This window comes from Bos javanicus, chromosome 9 (genome assembly GCF_032452875.1).
Source record: "Bos javanicus breed banteng chromosome 9, ARS-OSU_banteng_1.0, whole genome shotgun sequence".
NCBI classification, from domain to species: Eukaryota; Metazoa; Chordata; class Mammalia; order Artiodactyla; family Bovidae; genus Bos; species Bos javanicus.
Genome location: NC_083876.1, coordinates 60,199,090 through 60,217,493, shown reverse-complemented (window position 1 = coordinate 60,217,493; position 18,404 = coordinate 60,199,090). Strand labels below are relative to the sequence as shown.

Genomic DNA, 18,404 nt, shown 5'->3' with positions numbered 1-18,404 from the left:
AAGTCGAGTGTTCCTTCAACCATTTGAAAGAGAAAATCATAGCAACAGTCCCAGTGATTCAGATCCCACATCTAGGATTGTACTAAACTTTGGTCAAACGACTCAAAACCCGAAGAGTAAGTGAACTAGAAACTATGAGAGGCTGCGAGCCACAGGTGAGGTTCAGATTCATGCTTCCGAGACTTGAAATGCATCAAATAGAAACCGGCTCAGCCACAAACCGAACATGTGGGTAACTTGATCATCAACCCGCGAGCGGGGATGTGACACTGCGCCCACCTTCCAGGTCCACCTCCCAGTCAACAGGCCTCTATTAGCAACCACACGAACAAACCAAAGTACTGTACCTCCTCGGGCAAGCTGACCACCAAATCATTTTTCGTCTGTCCGACCAGCGCCTGCCAGAAGTATTCACTGCATGCAGCCAGCACAGCTCGGTGGGCCCGGAACTCCTTCCTTTCCACGATCAGGGTCACGTCACAGAGAATATCCTTTTTGCGCTGGTCATTGAGGCCCAGGAGGATGTTGGCGCAGTGGACTGTGGACTCATACACATACATGGGGGAGTCAGGCTTCTCATCCACAGACATGCCGTTCACACCCTGAAAGAGAGCAAGCCAGCTTGGGTCATCGCGGCTCCACGAGTCAGAGAGACGGTGAGAAAGCATGCTGACCTCCTGTGAACCACTACCCTGATGGAGCCAGGCTAAAAGGCGCAGAACTGCCTGTTAGCATCTTAGACTCAGCTCCGTGAACTCATAAAACATCTGGAAAGTTGTGTTCTATGGCTGACTTTTCTCCTTTCCCCTTACTGCGTCTTTTTAAACCTCAATGGAAACAAAGCCAGGTCTTTTAATGGAACACCCCAAACACTCAAAACACATACCCACTTTAAAACTTGGTAGTTTTGATTTTGTTCGTGGACTGAAAGGGAACTTTCACACATGCTCAGTCCCAGTGCAAGTATTAACTGAGCTTTGTGTTAAGAGGAAATGAATCATTCAGAAGTATTGGCAATGCTGCCTTGATGAAGCACGTGTTTAAGTTTCTGGGCTGAAATTTGGCCAAGACGCCAAGCGGTTAAACATCTAATCACAATGCGTAATTTAACATGGGAACTAAACGGACTGTGTATGATGGAGTGGATGTAGCCACTTATCTATTGCAATTGGCCTCCACCACTTCAGACAAAGCACAGCTACCATAATGCTACTACTGTCATGAAAGGCTCTTGAAAAGAAGTGGAAGTGTGCTATCATTACTCCAGCAGACTGGATGTGCACTCTCTTCAAGGAAATACAGTATATCACATTAGCAGTCAAAAAAAAGATATATTCAACAGTGAAGATTACTTTTACAAAGGGGTTCTTTGCTTTAAAAAGTGTCCACTGACAAATTAAAAAAATCTAATTAATTTACCTAACAGTCGGGCTAGTGGTAAAGAACCCACCAGCCAATGCAGGAGACATAAGAGATGTAGGTTTGATCCCTGGGGTCAGGAAGATCCCCTAGAGTAGGAAATGGCAACTCACTCCAGTATTCCTGCCTGGAAAATCCCATGGACAGCAGAGCCTGGCAGGCTACAGTCCATGGGATCATAAGAGTCAGACATGACTGAAGTGACTTAGCATGCAACAGTTTTCCAGTAATGTTTACACTAGTATGAATTTCAATAGGGAGTCTTACTTTCTTTTTGGCTTTATTCGTATTTATTTCATTAAAAAAAATTTAAACAATTTTTTGGCGGTATTGCCTGGCATTCGGGATCTTAGTTCCTTGACCAGGGATTGAACCCATGTCCTCTGCAGTGGAAGCATGGAGTCTTAACTACAAGACTGCCAGAGAAGGCAGAAGGCCTTCTTATTTATTTTTTAAAGAGTTTTAACACATCATAAAATTGCATAGTCTAGAGCATGCAATCTTGACATATTCTGGAAGATACTCACAACTGTGAAACAATACTAAGTCACTTCAGTTGTGTCCAACTCTTTGCGACCCTATGGACTGTAGCCCGCCAGGCTCCTCTGTCCATGGGATTCTCCAGGCAAGAATATTGGAGTGGGTTGCCATTTCCTTCTCCAGGGGATCTTCCCAACCCAGGGATGGAACCTGGGTCTCTTATGTCTCCTGCACTGGCAGGTGGGTTCCTTACCACTAGTGTCACCTGGGAAGTCCAAAAATGTATTCTCCAAAAATAGCAGTCCCTTGGTATCCACTGGAATTGACTCCAAGACTGCCCGCAAATACCAAAATCCATGGGTTTTGAAACCATAATCGCAATCAATACACAACATATTCTTCACCACCAAGTCTCTTTACATCCCTTAATAATCTCTCCCTACTCCTCCATTCACCTACTGATGGATATTTGGGTATTTCCAGCTTTGGGTTGTTATAAATAAAGCTCCTCTGGATTAGTGTATAAATCTCTGTATGAATGTAAGCTTTCATTTCTCTCATGTAAACACCTAGAGATAGAATTGATGGATCATTTGGTATATGTAAGTCTAACTTATAAAGAAACAGCCCCTGTTTTCTAAAGCGGCTATGCCATTTTACATTTTCAATGGCAATGGATGAGCGTTCACTTCTTTTCCATCCTTGCCACCATGTGGTATGTTCAGCCTTTCTAAGTTTGGTAGTTATAATAGGTGCACTGTGGCATCTCTCAGTGATTTCAGTTTGCTTTTCTCCAGTGACTGAAGATATTGAGAATCTTTCATGTGCTTATTTGTCATCTATCCATTGTCTCAGTAGAGCATTTGATCTCAGAGTCGTGGGTTCATGTCCCACGTTGAGTGATGTGTTGGGGCTTCCCTGGTGGCTCAGATGGTACTGCTTGCAGTGCAGGAGACCTGAGTTTGATCCCTGAGTCAGTAAGATCCTCTTGAGAAGGAAATAGCAGCCACTCCAGTACTCGTGTCTGGAGAATCCCATGGACAGAGGAGCCTGGTAGGCTTATAGTCCATGAGGTGGCAAAGAGTCGGGTACGACCAAGTGACTAACACTTTCACTTTCATACCTTTTCTCTGGAGAGATTCTTTGCCCATTTTATACTGGGTTGTTTCCTTATTACTGAGTTTTGAACATTCTTTATAAAAGTTCTTAATAAAACTCTATCAGGTATGTGATTTGCAAATGTTTTCTCCAAGTCTGTAGCTTGTCGTTTTATTCTCTTATCAATGTCTTTCAAAAAGCAGAAAGTCTTCATTTGATGAAGTCCAGTGGGCAATTTTTTCTTTAATGGAGCATGCTTTTGGTGTCATATCTAAAAACCCTTTGCACAAACCAAGGTCACATCTTTTGTCAGATTTACAACTAGATATTAATATTTTTAATACAATTAGCAATGGTTTTGTTTTTAACTTACATTTCTGATTTTTCATTGTGAGTATATAGATATATAAATTATTTTTGCATATTCATGTTGTATCCTGCAGCTTTGTATAAGTTGCTTATCAGTTCCCATAGACTTTTCAGGGCCTGGAGTTTTAATTATAAATTCAATTTAAAACCTATTGTCAAATTTATTGGCATAAAGTTACACATGCTGCTGCTGCTGCTGCTAAGTCACTTCAGTCGTGTTCGACTCTGTGTGACCCCATAGACGGCAGCCCACCAGGCTCCCCCGTCCCTGGGATTCTCCAGGCAAGAACACTGAAGTGGGTTGCCATTTCCTTCTCCAATGCATGAAAGTGAAAAGTGAATGTGAAGTCGCTCAGTCATGTCCAACTCTTAGCGACCCTATGGACTGCAGCCTACCAGGCTCCTCCGTCCATGGGCTTTTCCAGGCAAGAGTCCTGGAGTGGGGTGCCATTGCCTTCTCTGAAAGTTACACATAATACTTCCTTATTTTCCTTTAATATCAGTAAAATCTGTACCAATGGCACCTCTCACCCTCTAGATACTAGAAATTTGTGTTATTTTTTTTTCCTGATCACTTTGGCTCAAGGTTTATCAATTTTATTGATATTCTCAAAGAACAAGCTTTTGCTTAAGTTGATTACTTTCTGTTTTCTATGATACTGAATTCTGCTCTCATTATTATATCCTTTCTTGTGCTTACTTTGGGTTTAATTCGCTCTTCTTTACCAGTCTCCTAAGGTGGAAGTTGAATTCATTGATCTGAGATCTTTCATCTTTTCTAATGAAAGCTATACATTTCACTCTAGATACTTTAGCAGCACCTCACAAATTTTGAAATGTTGAGCTTTATTTTCATTCAGTTCAAAATACTTTCTAATTTTCATTTTGATTTCTTCCTTGATGCATATATTATTTGGAAATACATCAACAGTGAGTTCCCTACATACAAAAGAGTTCCATTTCAAGAGCGTGTTCATAAGTCCAATTTGTTCTTAAGTTCAACAAAGTTAGCCAAGGTACACAACTAACACAGTCGGTTATAGGGTACTGCACTGCAATAGATTTATAATCCTTTCCACACAAATAACACATAAAACACAAACAAACAAAAAAGCCTGCTGGGAGAGAAGGAACCAGAAACCCAGCCTCTGCTCACACAGGTTTCAAGTGAGGAAGATCTGATAGGCTAGACCATGGTATCCTGGACGAAATGGAGGGAACAAGACCCCTGAAGAGAAGTTACTGTTAGGAAATGGAGAATTCAAACCTAGAGGGACATTTTAGCATAATATGTGGAGCTGATGCCACCAGCTCCTCTAGTCCTGTGTATCTTAGCCCAGAGGTTTGTTCTAGGAGCCATGGCTGAGCAAGAGGATATAAACTAAACAAATATGCTACCTGGGAACCCAATGTGGAGTTCCACTGAGGTCTGAGTGGGGCTGACTGCTATATGGCGGGATTGGACACGGGTTCACCTACCAGGCAGGAACAGTCATCAATAGTGATGAAGTACAGGCAGCACGTGGATTCTCAGATTCTAGTTCATGTGTAAGATGGTCTCTTCCTGCAGATGACATACTATACATAGAAAACCCTAAAGATGCCACCAGAAAACTACCAGAATTCATCAATTAATACAGTAAAGTTACAGGATACAAAATTAATATACAGAAACCTGTTGCATTTCTGTACACTAACAACGAAAAATCAGAACAAGAAATTAAGGAAACAATCTCATTTACTATTGCATCAAAAATAAAAAAATATCTAGGAATAAACCTACCCAAGGAGGTGAAAGACCTGTAGTGGGAAAACTGTAAGATACTGATGGAGGATTTCTCTGGTGGTCCAGGGGCTAACTCCACGCTCCCAATGCAGGGGGCCTGGCTTAGATCCCTGACCAGGGAGCTACCTCTCACATGTTGCAGCTAAGAGTTCGCATGCCTCAACTAACGATTCAGTACAGCCAAATAGATAAATAAACTAAGTATTTTTTAAAAGATACTGACGGAAGAAACAGAAGATGACAGAAACAGCTGGAAAGATATACTGTGTTCTAGGACTGGAATAATTAATACTGTTAAAATGACCATACTACCCAAGGCAATCTACAGATTCAATGCAATTCCTATAAAATACCAAGGGGATTTTTCACAGATCTAAAGTATAATTTAAAAAATTTTATGAAAACACTAAAGACTATGACTTACTGCAACAATCTTGAGAAAGGACACAACTGGAGGCATCATGCTCCCTAGTATCAGACTATAGTAAAAGCTAAAGTAATCAAAACAGTATGATCTTGGCACAAAAACAGACACATAGATCAATGGAACAGTATAAAGAGCTCAGAAATAAACTCACACATTTATGGCCAATTAATCTATGATAAAGGAGGCAAGAATATACAATGGAGAAAAGACAGTCTCTTCATTCAGTAACTGGTGCTGGGGAAACTAGAAAGAATGATATTAAAATGTCACTCTTTATAAAATTAATGTCACATCATATATAAAAATAAAATGGATTAAGGACACAAATTTAAGAACATAAAAATCCTAGAAGAATACACAAGCAGAACACTCTTTGATATAAATTATAGCAATAGTTTTTGGATCTGTCTCATAAAGCAAAGGAAATAAAAACAAAAATAAACAAATGGGATCTAATTAGACTTGAATGTTTTTGCACAGCAAAGGAAACCATAAAAAAACAAAACAAAAAGACAACCTACAGAATAGGAGAAAATATATGCAAATGATGTGACTGCCAAGGGGTTAATATCCAAAATATATAAAAATCTCACACAACTCAATATCAAACAACAACAAGCAAATAACCCAATCAAAAAATCAGCAGATCTAAATACACATTTCTCCAAAGAAGACATATTAATGGCCAAAAATCACAGGAAAAGATGTTCAACATCACTAATTATTAGAGAAATGCAAATCAAAACAACAATGAGGTATCACCTCACAACAGTCAGAAAGTCCATCAACAAAAAATCTACAAATAATATGTGTACCTATGGTTGATTCATGTTGATGTATCAGAAACCAACACAACATTGTAAAGCAATTATTCTCCAATTAAAAATAAATTTTAAAAACAAACACATGCATACACACACAAGAGTCTACAAATAATAAATGCTGCACAGGGTGTGGAGAAAAGGCAACCCTTCTACACTATTGGTGAGAATGTAAATTGGTGCAGCTACTATGGAAAACAGTATGGAAGTTCCCTGAAGAACTAAAAAGAGAAGTACCATATGATCCAGCAATCCTACTCCTGGGCATATACCTGGAGAAAACGCTCATTTGAAAAGATACATGCACTCCAATGTTCATAGCAGCACTACTTACAATAGCCAAGACATGGAAGCAACCTAAGAGTCAATCAACAGATGAATAGAGAAGATAAAGAAAGGATATATATGTGGGTGAAGTGAAGTGAAAGTCACTCAGTCATTTCTGACTCTTTGTGACCCCATGGACCATACAGTCCATGGAATTCTCCAGGCCAGAATATATACACACACACACACACACACACACACACATATATATACACACACATATATATATATGTATGTATATACATATGCAGACACACAATGGAATACTATTCAGACATAAAAAGAATGAAAAGTTTCCATTTGCAGTAACACAGATGGGATTGGAGGATATTGTGCTAAGTGAAATAAGTCAGACAGAGAAAGACAAATAAATACTGTATTGATATCACTTGTATGTGGAATCTAAAAAAAAAAAAAACCAACATACTAGTGACTATAACAAAAAAGAAAAAACATCTATCATTCCCATGAAGCTGTTGCTAGACTCTAATATGTCTGAGGATTTTCTTGACTTTATTACATTATTCCTGGATAATCCTTCCAATGCCATGCCAAGCCCACTCTGTGCCTCTTGGTTTTTACATCCCTACCAGAGCTTATCATACCCCTCCCTGTTGGCCCCTCTTCAAGCATAATGGAACACGCTGTTTCTCTTCTTCTTTTAGAAATCAGTCAGCCTTTCCCATGCTCCAGTTACCATCGGTGCTCTTCTAGGAATTCTGTCTAATTTGTCTGTTTTGGACTGACCAATGCCAACCAGAAACCTGGTTCTCCTATCAATGCATTATGGTCTATTTTCTTTTTTTACCTGCCATACTAATGTAAAAACACATTTTTTCCCCCTAATGCAGCAAATCCTGAAATCTGTAGCAGGACCCATGGGATCTAAGAATGAAGTACTTTGTAGTGAGTAACAGCCCAGAATAGCATATAGGAATCTGACAGCCAGTCTTTACACTAAGCATTAGACAATGTGTTAAAGTGTGCAGACATTAGCTGAAATCAGATTGTAAGGAAGCTTTCCAAAGGTTCTGATTTGGGTTTTGGCTGGATCTCATTCTTCTTTTTGTAGGCCAAAAAACCCCCCAGCTGCACAAGTACACACACATATACCCCAATCATCTTATCATATGGTTTGGCAGTAAGAGATAATTAGTATAATTTTATCAGAGTATGCTCATCCTCTCAAAAAGCTACACAGACCACAACTCTTATCATTCAAAGATGAAGTGTTAATGAATACAGACTCACTTGTTAACTCCCTCGTTCACTCTTCACTCACTATTGGGTCATATTCAGAAATTAAAACGTCTAACACTTAGTTCTGAAGGTAAAAGTCTACATCGAAAAGCCAAGAAAAGAAAAAGAACTACAATGGGAAACCTGAAAAGGTGCAATTCACAAAAAAGTGGACCGTTGAGTTTTTCAGATAATGTGTCATGTTTACAATGTTTCATAAGAGAAGACATGAATACGCCTTGCAGGTAATGAAAAAGACCAAATTACAAACCATTTCACTTGAAATTCCAACCACACTTCTCCTAGAAACAGTGCATTAAGTAAACACTTCTGTGAATCAAACACTAAATTATTTAGTATTTGCTGAGTAAATTTCTGCTCTTATGAAGCATTCTTTAAAAGTCACTTACTACAGAACTGTAAGGGTTAGTTTATATAAAAGAAAGTTATCAAGTCTATAGAAGTTTTAGAGTGCACTGTGCCATTAAAATTACGAAGTTATTACTTTGGGATTGGAAACACTTTTCAATCGCATCAGGACTCAAACTTCTTACTTAAAGTGGAAAGCAATTCAATTTTGGCATTTTCTAATGGAAAACTGCAGTGCCTGTCACTTAATGTCTCTAATGCCTTTAGATAGCTAAATTGAGGGCCTGACATGGAGCACTAAAACGTTCCATGTTCTTTATTTACTCAAACACTCCATCTGCGTGTGTACTAGTTAGTGGCTAGGGAACTGAAATTTAAGGCCGTTATTAGGAGGAAGCACTTAGAATTATATCATCAAATCCTTAATAGCTCTGAATGGTTCTCCTACTTCAACATAAACTTCCATTTTCCTTGACCTTTCAGGAGGAAGTTCAATTTACTGATACAGTTTGTGACAATGGTTTTTACTGTGCAGTTGAAAAAAATTAGGAACCATCATAACAGGCCCCAATTTCAAGGGTAATTTTAGCTGTTGATGTTGTTGTTTTACTTCTTATGCTAACAGAGGCAAATAAAAAAGAATCGAAACTTTCAAACTATCAGGTAACATAATATTAGTGACAATGACTAGCATTTCCATTTTCAAGAGTAAACTGGAGGCCTTCCTTGGCAGTCCAGAGGTTAAGACTGCACTTTCACTGCAGGGAGTGTGGGTACCATCGCTGGCCCGGGAACTAAGATCTCGCATGCTGAGTGGTGTGGCCAAACACAAACAAAAACTAAAGTACATTCATGCTATGGCTTCATTAAAAAAAAAAAAAGTAAACTATTTGTAGAGGCACAGTATGATACAGAGGCTGAGCTAGAAGAAATACTAGAATGTTGGCAGCAGGTAGTATGTAATCATTTAAAGGCAATAAAGAATTAAAGATTTACTATATATCCACAATACTGGAAAGAATTAGACAATTAGATAAATAAAGTGTTTGTGAAGATATAAAGCCACAGGGACTCACACACTGACCATTGGTTCAGATTCTTTGGGAAACACTTTGGCATTATCTAATGAAGATTGTCATTCAGTAATTCTGTTCTCAGACTACACAAAGTGATGCTTCTGCATGTCTGTAGCAGAACTCTGGACAAGAGTGGTCAGAGCAGGGCTGTTCAGCTTCTGACTGGAAACAACGCAATGTCAGCTGGTGGCAGAATGAATAGACACACTGAGGTATATGCATATATTGTTTTAATGGAAGAATATAGAGTAAATTAGAGTCATATGCAAAATGGACAAATCTCACAGACCTAATTACTGAGCTAGAAAAGCAAGGCACAAAGTAACAACATGGTTGGATTCCATGGACATCAAGTTCAAAAACAGACAAAACTTCAGTATCTATGGATACACACATAGGTGGTGAAATTACAAAGAGGACTCAGGACTTGCCTGGTGGGCCAGTGGTTAAGACTCCACGCTCTCAATTCAGGGAGCACTGGTTCAATCCCTGGTCTGGGAACTAAGATCCCACATGCAATGTAACAGGGCCAAAAAATAAAAACAGAAAAAAGAAAAAGACACAGAAGGGAAAGACTTATTGGAAAGTGGTACTGGGAAGGTCTCAGGGGTGCTGTCACAAAGTTTTATTTCGACATCAGTGATAGGCAGATATTTGTTTGCTTGTTATTGAATTACACATTTGCTTATGCACTTTTCTTTTTCTACATTGTATTTTATCAGTAAAAAATCCTATGATTGTGTCCTCAGACACTCAGTTGTATCCAACTCTTTGAAACTCCATGGAATGGAGCCCACCAGGCTCCTCTGTCCATGGAATTTTGGGATGGGTTGCCATTTTCTACTCCAGGGGATCTTCCTGACCCAGGGATCTAACCAGCATCTTTTGCATTGCAGGCAGACTCTTCACCACTGAGCCCTCTCGTTCTAAATGGAAGATTTTAGGAACGAGTTTACAGCTCAAGTTCCCTGCCTCAGGTTCAGTGACTTAACTACAAAGGTCCTGGGGTGGACTTTGGGTTTTAAAGAAAAATACATACCCACATCTTCAGTTCAGTTCAGTCGCTCAGTCGTGTCCAACTCCTTGCGACCCCATGAATCACAGGTACGCCAGGCCTCCCTGTCCATCACCAACTCCCGGAGTTCACTCAAACTCATGTCCATCGAGTCGGTGACGCCATCCAGCCATCTCATCCTCTGTCGTCCCCTTCTCCTCCTGCCCTCAAATCCCTCCCACATCTTACAACCTACAATTTAAGGTCTGAAGGGACCTTAAAGGCAATCAAATCTAGCTGGACATTTTAAATAAGAATCTTCAAAATTGGGCAGAATACAGGGACAAGGTCCTTCAGGAGGTGGTGAGACATCTGAGAACAGGCTTATTTCCAAACAAGCCTCTTTTCAGAGATCTCATGTTTCATCTTCTCTCTGTGAAAACCCAATCACTTCAATGCACTTCCACTTCCTTATCTATAAAATGAGGAAATGGACTAGGTGACCTGCAAGGTATTTCTAGTTTTAATTTCAATGGTTCTGTGAAAGTATAGAAAGTTTAAGAAAAACTTGAAATGTGAGCTTTTCTAAGTACAGTCTTGAAAAATCTTTTTTTTTTTTTTTGAAGTTAGAGATGCTCAAAATAACATAGCTGATTGAAATGGAGAAATATCACCACAAAACTTTTGGGAAAGATGAACAAGAAAGGAAGACTTTCCCCCAAAACAATCTTAACTTTTTCTCCTTAAAAAAAGTCAACCAACCCAAAGGCAGGATGAATCAAGGGCCAATTTGTTCATATCAATGGGATGCAGTGCCCACTGGGACTGAACAATGGTTCCACACCTTGCTCTCTTCTCATCCCGCTCCCCTCAAAGAGGGTTGTGGTGTGCAGGATGGATTCTCAGAAACTGTAGCTTTTGAATCAAGTTGGGTGTCCATCAGCTCCTCCTATCAGAATCCCCACCCAGTGATGTCAGGTGACACAACAGTGATGTCAGGCTGTTCGGGAGCCAGGAAGAGGTTATGATTTGGATTTAGCAATCACATAGGACATATACTGTCATTTCTAAAAGCAGATGAAGGAATCACATGGTTTGAAATTAATGGGGGAAAGGGATTCCATGCCAGACTGTTCAAGATACACAATTCTGTCATACAGAGTCAAGTAAGTCAGAAGGAAAAAAACAAATATCATACAATAACATATATATGTGCAATCTAGAAAAGCGGTACTGATGAACCTATTTTCAGGGCAGGAATGGAGACACAGACACAGAGAATGGACACATGGACCCAAAGGGGTAAGGCAAGTAGAGAGTGGGACAAATTGAGAAAGTAGCCCTGACATATTCTCCAGGCAAGAATACTGGAGTGGGTGCCATTCCCTTTTCCAGGGGATCTTTCCGACCCAGGGATCAAACCACGTCTCCTGCACTGCAGGCAGATTATTTACCTTCTGAGCCACCAGGGAAACCCACTATATACACTATCATGTGTAAAACAGATAGCTAGTGGAAGCCGCTGTATAGCATTGGGAGCTGAGTTTGATGCTCTGTGATAACCTAGAGGGGTGGGATGTGGGGGCTTGCAGGGAGGCTTAAAGAGGGAATGGATATATGTATATATATGGCTGATTCACACTGTTGTACAACAGAAACTAATACAACACTGTAAAGCAATTATATTCCAAATTAAAACATGATAAACAATTATCGTCAGTAGGGTTTGGGTGATGGTGGGGTGGGGGTAAGGGAGGAGCGTGGGCAGGGAGGAAGTGTGGAATTAGGAATGGAGAGACTGGAAATATGCGACTCTGCCATCATCTCCTCTGCTCGTCTTTTCTATATTTTGATGTCTGCTTTTGGTTCTTTTGTGGCCAGCTCCCAGCTAAGGGTATAGCTGAAGCCCTCATTTATTCCGCTGGGGTAGATCCATTCCTACCCGTGGCTATCTTGTCACTTCCAGTTTGTCTCCATTCCTACTTCTTTGTATCCGTGTTCTCCATTTATATTCATTTCTCATACATCAATCTCTGCTTCCTATTAGCATTTGCTTCTTGCACATTAGAAGTTAGAGGACAGAAAGAAGTCATTTCCCGTCTCCCATTTTTCTCTATCAGGGCATCTGTGTGAATTGTTCTCTCCCGGTGTTCCCTTCCAGCCAGAGAAATATGACCCTAGAGCCTCACGCTGCTAATGTGAGAAGAAATTATGAACAGTGATTAGGAGGCTAAATGAGGGTGGTAGAACCTATTTACTTCATTAAGGTTCCTTCAGGGAAAAAGCAAGAATGGGAAACTGAGAGATAAGGGTTAATACTCAAAGAATAAAAGATCCATTTGACTCAGAGCAATCTTCAGTCTGCCTGGATTCTATCAGACGCCCTTCTCCATGGGGAAATCATTACAGAGAAATGACATGCAAAGTGCACCATAAAGCATCTGAGTCAAACCAGAGAGAGGATGACTCAACGGATCATTTTACGTTTTAATAGAAGGTGCTGCAGATTTGTACCCAGTGCACAGTTCGACACAGGGCGTGTATCCCCCCCCACTTCTAAAACTTCTCCATCGGGTAGGAGGGGAGTTCCCAGAACTTGACATAAATTATTCTGTCTTAGAGAAGCACCAAGTCAAAACTCACAACAGAGAATCAAAGACTAAGAAAAGACAACTGATAGTCAAATGCAGAAACAAAGGGAGCCTGCGATTCTGTCTAATTCCAACTTTAGCATTACTGTCAGATCTCAGACTGTCAAAAAACTGAACTCAGTAATTAGTGGACTTCAAATCTGATTAAGGGGGTGGCAGAAAGAAAAGGGAAAGAGAGGGAGGGAAGGAAAGAAGGGAGGAGGAAGGAGAGAGAGAGAGGGGGCAGAAAAGGAAAAAAGAATATTTAAGTGTCATCATTTAAAAATTTTGCTCCTTGAATTCATTTCAATAGATAACTGTGTCATTCATTTCAGAAATTTACTCACCAGGTCGTGACAACGCTGGGCTTGGTTATCGATGTGAAGAAACCATGTTAATAAAGCCATTGTTTCCTGGGCTAGTTTTCTGGGCTAGTTACTGCTTGTAGGTGCTAAAACGTGTAAGTTGCCAAAGGTAAAATCATCTGATCAGGAAGGACAGTGTTAGCTAGAGAAGGAATCATCAAACCTTACTCTTTCTCGGGGCAGGGAGTGGGGGCAGGCTCACCTCCAGATGCACTTTTGACAGAAAGGTCTGCCTGTACATAAAGAACATCTACAGTTATGTGGCTGTTCATCCCTGTGATCTCTAGCAATGGCTGTTCCGCTTCCTGAGAGGGTATGCTATTTACAGGTGGGAAAGAAAACAGAACTGAGTTTCTGTGGCTTGGCAGAAAGAGAGCTTTCACAGAAAAGGTTCTGAATAAGAGGAAACTTGCTTCTTTCATGCACTTGGGTCTTTTGGACAATGTGATTCTGTTCTGAAATATTGTCGATTTTGCAGAGATGCAGGCTGGCATGGATGAATTTCAGGTTGCAAGATGATTCAGCTGGTAACTAAAAACAAAACTCGGCACCCATGGCAGCAGCGCCCAATCAAGGCATCAAGGCACAGGAGTCATCTGGTTTGAGGGTCCTTTTGGGAGACGCTTTGGAAATGGTCCGTGGATTTTCCACTGAAGCCCGGGCACCCTCACTCCTGTTTTTCCATTTCAAAATGATTAAAACCATGAAGCTAAGACCATTGCTTGGCAGTCTGTTAAATCCCACATCAGGTAATAAAAGCACTTGGACCATCTGTCACCAAGAAGGAGATCAAACGGAGCTGGAATATGAACACACAGGTGAAACGCTCTCCTGGGAGGATGCGGGAATGGCAGGAGGTCAGTGAAGAGAGACAGGGGAACGGATGCGCTCGGAGCCTTCTAAGTGCCTGTCCTGTCCTTGCAGCTTCTCAGCGTGATGAGAAAGATATGCCTCAGATACAGCAGAGTCTGTTAGGAAGAGATTTTGTTCTGACTCACTCATTGTAAAAAGTCAGATTTGCACTGCCACGGTGGAGAAAATACCCTCTCTCCAGATGGAAAGGAAGAGGTATGACCAGACGGTACCAGAGAAGCATCCAGAAGTGTTTAGAAGTACCAGGCAGGAAGAGACTATTCAGTACTTTCTTTCCCTTCCTTTTTGTTTTGGGTTCTGGGTAAGTTCTCTCTCTCTCTCTCTCTTTAAAATAGAAGTATAGTTGATGTACGATATTATATAAATTATGGATGTACAATACAGTGATTCATGATTTTTAGAGGTTATACTTCATTCATAGTTATTATAAAATATTGGCGATATTCCCTGTGTTGTACAATATATCTTGGTAGCTTATTTTATACCTAGTAGCTTGGATCACTTACTTCGCTATTCCTATTGCCCCTTCCTTCCCTACTGGTAACCACTAGAGCTTGTTCTCTGTATCTGTGAGCCTGCTTCTTTTTTGTTATAGTCACTGCTGCTGCTGCTAAGTTGCTTCAGTTGTGTCCGACTCTGTGCGACCCCATAGACGGCAGCCCACCAGGATCCCCTGTCCCTGGGATTCTCCAGGCAAGAAAACTGGAGTGGGTTGCCAGTTCCTTCTCCAATGCATGAAAGTGAAAAGTGAAAGTGAAGTCGCTCAGTCGTGTCCGATTCTTAGCGACCGCATGGACTGCAGCCCACCAGGCTGTTGTATTTTTTAGATTCTATGTATAAATGATAGCAGACAGTATTTTTCTGTCTCAGTGCTTTCTTGATTCTACAGTGTACCTGATTCCTATTTCTCCTTCCAACTCTAGACAGAGGGCCCTCCATTTGAGTTTCTGCTCTCCCACCTCTCGGCTTTGGGACACTGGGTACATTAATTAATGTACCCAATCAGACTCTGTAATCCTTGGCTTTTCCATCTGCAAAATGACTATGTGAAGATTAAATGAGATGAAGCAATAAGATATTTGAGCTTCCCTGGTGGCTCAGACAGTAAAGAATCCACCTGCAATGCAGGAGACCCAGGTTTGATTCCTGGTTTGGGAAGATCCCCTGCAGAAGGAAATGGCAACCCACTCCAGTATTCTTGCCTGGACAATTCCATGGACAGAGAAGCCTGGCAGGCTATAGTCCACGGAGTCACAAAGAGATGGACACTACTCAGCAACTGACTATAAGGAGCTATTCAACTAGTTCAATAAGATATTTAAGATGGTCTTTGTTTTACAGTAAACACTCCACAAATGGAAACTATGGTTATGAAAGGAAAATGAATTTCTTTGTACATTATAAAAAATCTGTAGTTCTGCACAGAATGAGAGTTTCTTATATTGAGGCAAACACAAACTGTATGAAGAGTGAGGTATGTCTTTGTTTGCTAGATTCTCCTGCTTAATTAAACCTGAGGAAAGCCCAATTTGCCTGATTTCCATCCATGGCCTGTGAGAAAATGATGCAATAATGTGTGGGATCTGGTGTTTTCTGGCAACTTTGACCATGATGTCACTGCAGCCTTCTCTCTCTAACATCCATAATGACCGTGAATTGGGCAGCAGACTTGAGAGCTTTCTGAGAAGCAGAAAGTACTCTGTTAGCATCAGGAACAATCCTCACCACCATTTGACTAATTCTACACATGATTACGGTGGTACACATGATTATATTATTAATATCAAGAGTGTCTGCTCTGCTGGGCACTTAACCCTGATATATTTCTCCCTCATGCCAAGAGAAGGCATCTGGCAGATGGGGGGAGGCTTGTACTGATTGTCATTTAACAAAGTTTCCAAAAGATTCCATCCCATCAATGCTTGTTCGAAGGATGAGCTTTGAACAGTCCACCTTCTACGACAGGCTTTCCCAGTTTTCTCTCTTTGAAACCTTTTGCATGTTTCATACAAATCCGAACCCTCCTGAATCTTCAGAGACAGTGGGTGTAGAAGTGGCCAGCCAGGCTCTGGAGCCAGTCTGCCGGCATCTGCATACCGACCAGAAGCTTTCTGTGAGGATCCCTCATCTGTAATCCAGTTGTCATGAGGAGCAAGCAAGCTAAAGGACAAACAAAGTGCTTGGAGCAATTCCTGGAGTATACAGTAAGCACGCACTAAGTGCTGTATCAGCAGGGTTAATAGAAGCAGGACAGTGCAATGGCCGAGGACAGCCAGCCTGCCTGCTTGGAATCCTGATTCTGCCACTCATTTCTGGCCCAACCTCCACCAGCACCTAACTTTTTTGTGCCTCATTCTTCTGATTTATACAAAAAGGGTATGATAAAGAACACCTACCCTGTAGGCTCATGAGGATGAAAACATTCCACGTGTGTCTGTTCATTAATTCACTCATTCAGTATGCAGTATGTGGCCAATAAAATTAGCTCTTCTCTCTCAACATGCCAACTGTTTCCAACCACTTTTCATTCCCAGACTGACGACAGCTTATCCTATTTTTTTTTTTTTCATTTTTTTCTCTGGTATTAAGCTACATGGGCTGATTATATATTTTGCAGATTAATTCTTTGTCAGTTGGTTTGTTTGCTATTATTTTCTCCCATGCTGAGGGTTGTCTTATCACCTTTCTTATGGTTTCCTTCATTGTGCGAAAGCTTTTAAGTTTAATTAGGTCCCATTTGGTTATTTTTGCTTTTATTTCCATTACTCTAGGACATGGGTCATAGAGGATCTTGCTCTGATTTATGTGAGAGAGTGTTCTGCCTATATTTTCATCTAAGAGTTTTAAGTTTCTGGTCTTACATTTAGGTCTTTAATCCATTTTGAGTTTGTTTTCATGTATGGTGTTAGGAAAATATACAAGACGCTCATGCAGCTCAATACCAGAAAAATAAACAACCCAGTCAAAAAGTGGGCAGAAGACCTAAACAGACATTTCTCCAAAGAAGACATACAGATGGCTAACAAACATATGAAAAGATGCTCAACATCACTCATTATTGGTGGTTGAGTCACTAAGTCATGTTCAACTCTTGCAACCCCATGGACTGTAGCCTGTCAGGATCCTCTGTCCATGGGATTCTCCAGGCAAGAATACTGGACTGGGTTGCCATTTCCTTCTGCGAGGGATCTTCCTGACCCAGGAATCGAATCCAGGTCTCCTGCATTGCAGGCAGATTCTTTACCAACTGAGCTATAATGCAAACCAAAACAATAAGGTGTCATCTCACACTGGTTAGAATGGCCATCATCAAAAAGCCTACAAACAATAAGTGCTGGAGAGGGTATGGAGAAGAGAGAACCTTCTTACACTGTTGGTGTGGATACAAATTGATTCACCCACTATGGAAAACAGTATGGAGATTCCTTAAAAAAAAAACTAGGAATAAACTGCCATATGACCCAGAAATCCCACTACTGGGCATATACCCGGAGGAAACCATAATTGAAAAGACACACTGTACCCTAATGTTCACTGCAGCGCTATTTCCAGTAGCTAGGACATGGAAGCAACCTAGACGTCCATTGACAGATGAGTGGATAGGGAAGGAAGTTATGTTACATATATACAGTGGAGAATTGCTCAACTATACAGAGAAATGCATTCGAGTCAGTTCTAATCAGGTGGATGAACCCAGAGCCTATTACACAGAGTGAAGTAAATCAGAAAGAGAAAGAAAAACATTGTATATTAACACACATATAAGGAATCTAGAAAGATAGCACTGACAATCCTATCTGCAGGGCAGCACAGGAGACACGGACAAAAAGAACAGACTTTTGGACACAGTGGGGGAATGGGAGGGTGCGATGATTGGAGAGGACAGCACTGAAACATATATGTTACCATTTGTAAAACAGACAACCAGTGGAGGTTTGATGTAAGACTCAGGGAACCCAAAGCCAGTGCTCTGTGACAACCTAGAGGGCTGGGATGGGGAGGAGGTGAGAAAGGAGTTCAAGAGGGAAAGGACATATGTATACCTGTGGCCGACTCATGTTGATGTATGGCAAAAACCACCACAATATTGTTAAGTAATTATCTCCTAATTAAAAATTTAAAAATGTAACA

The 18,404-nt window shown here is 40.7% G+C and overlaps 1 protein-coding gene across 7 annotated transcripts in view; it reads right to left on the bottom strand.

The window, feature by feature from the left end:
• The window catches only part of BACH2 (BTB domain and CNC homolog 2), a 398,641-nt gene that overhangs the window by 96,194 nt on the left and 284,043 nt on the right, over nt 1–18,404 (bottom strand). For all 7 annotated transcript variants that reach the window (XM_061427805.1, XM_061427804.1, XM_061427802.1 and 4 more), the window contains one exon: nt 348–602. In XM_061427805.1, the coding sequence (XP_061283789.1) occupies nt 348–590 (243 nt within the window). In that variant the 5' untranslated portion in view covers nt 591–602. The remainder of the gene's footprint in view (nt 1–347; nt 603–18,404) is intronic.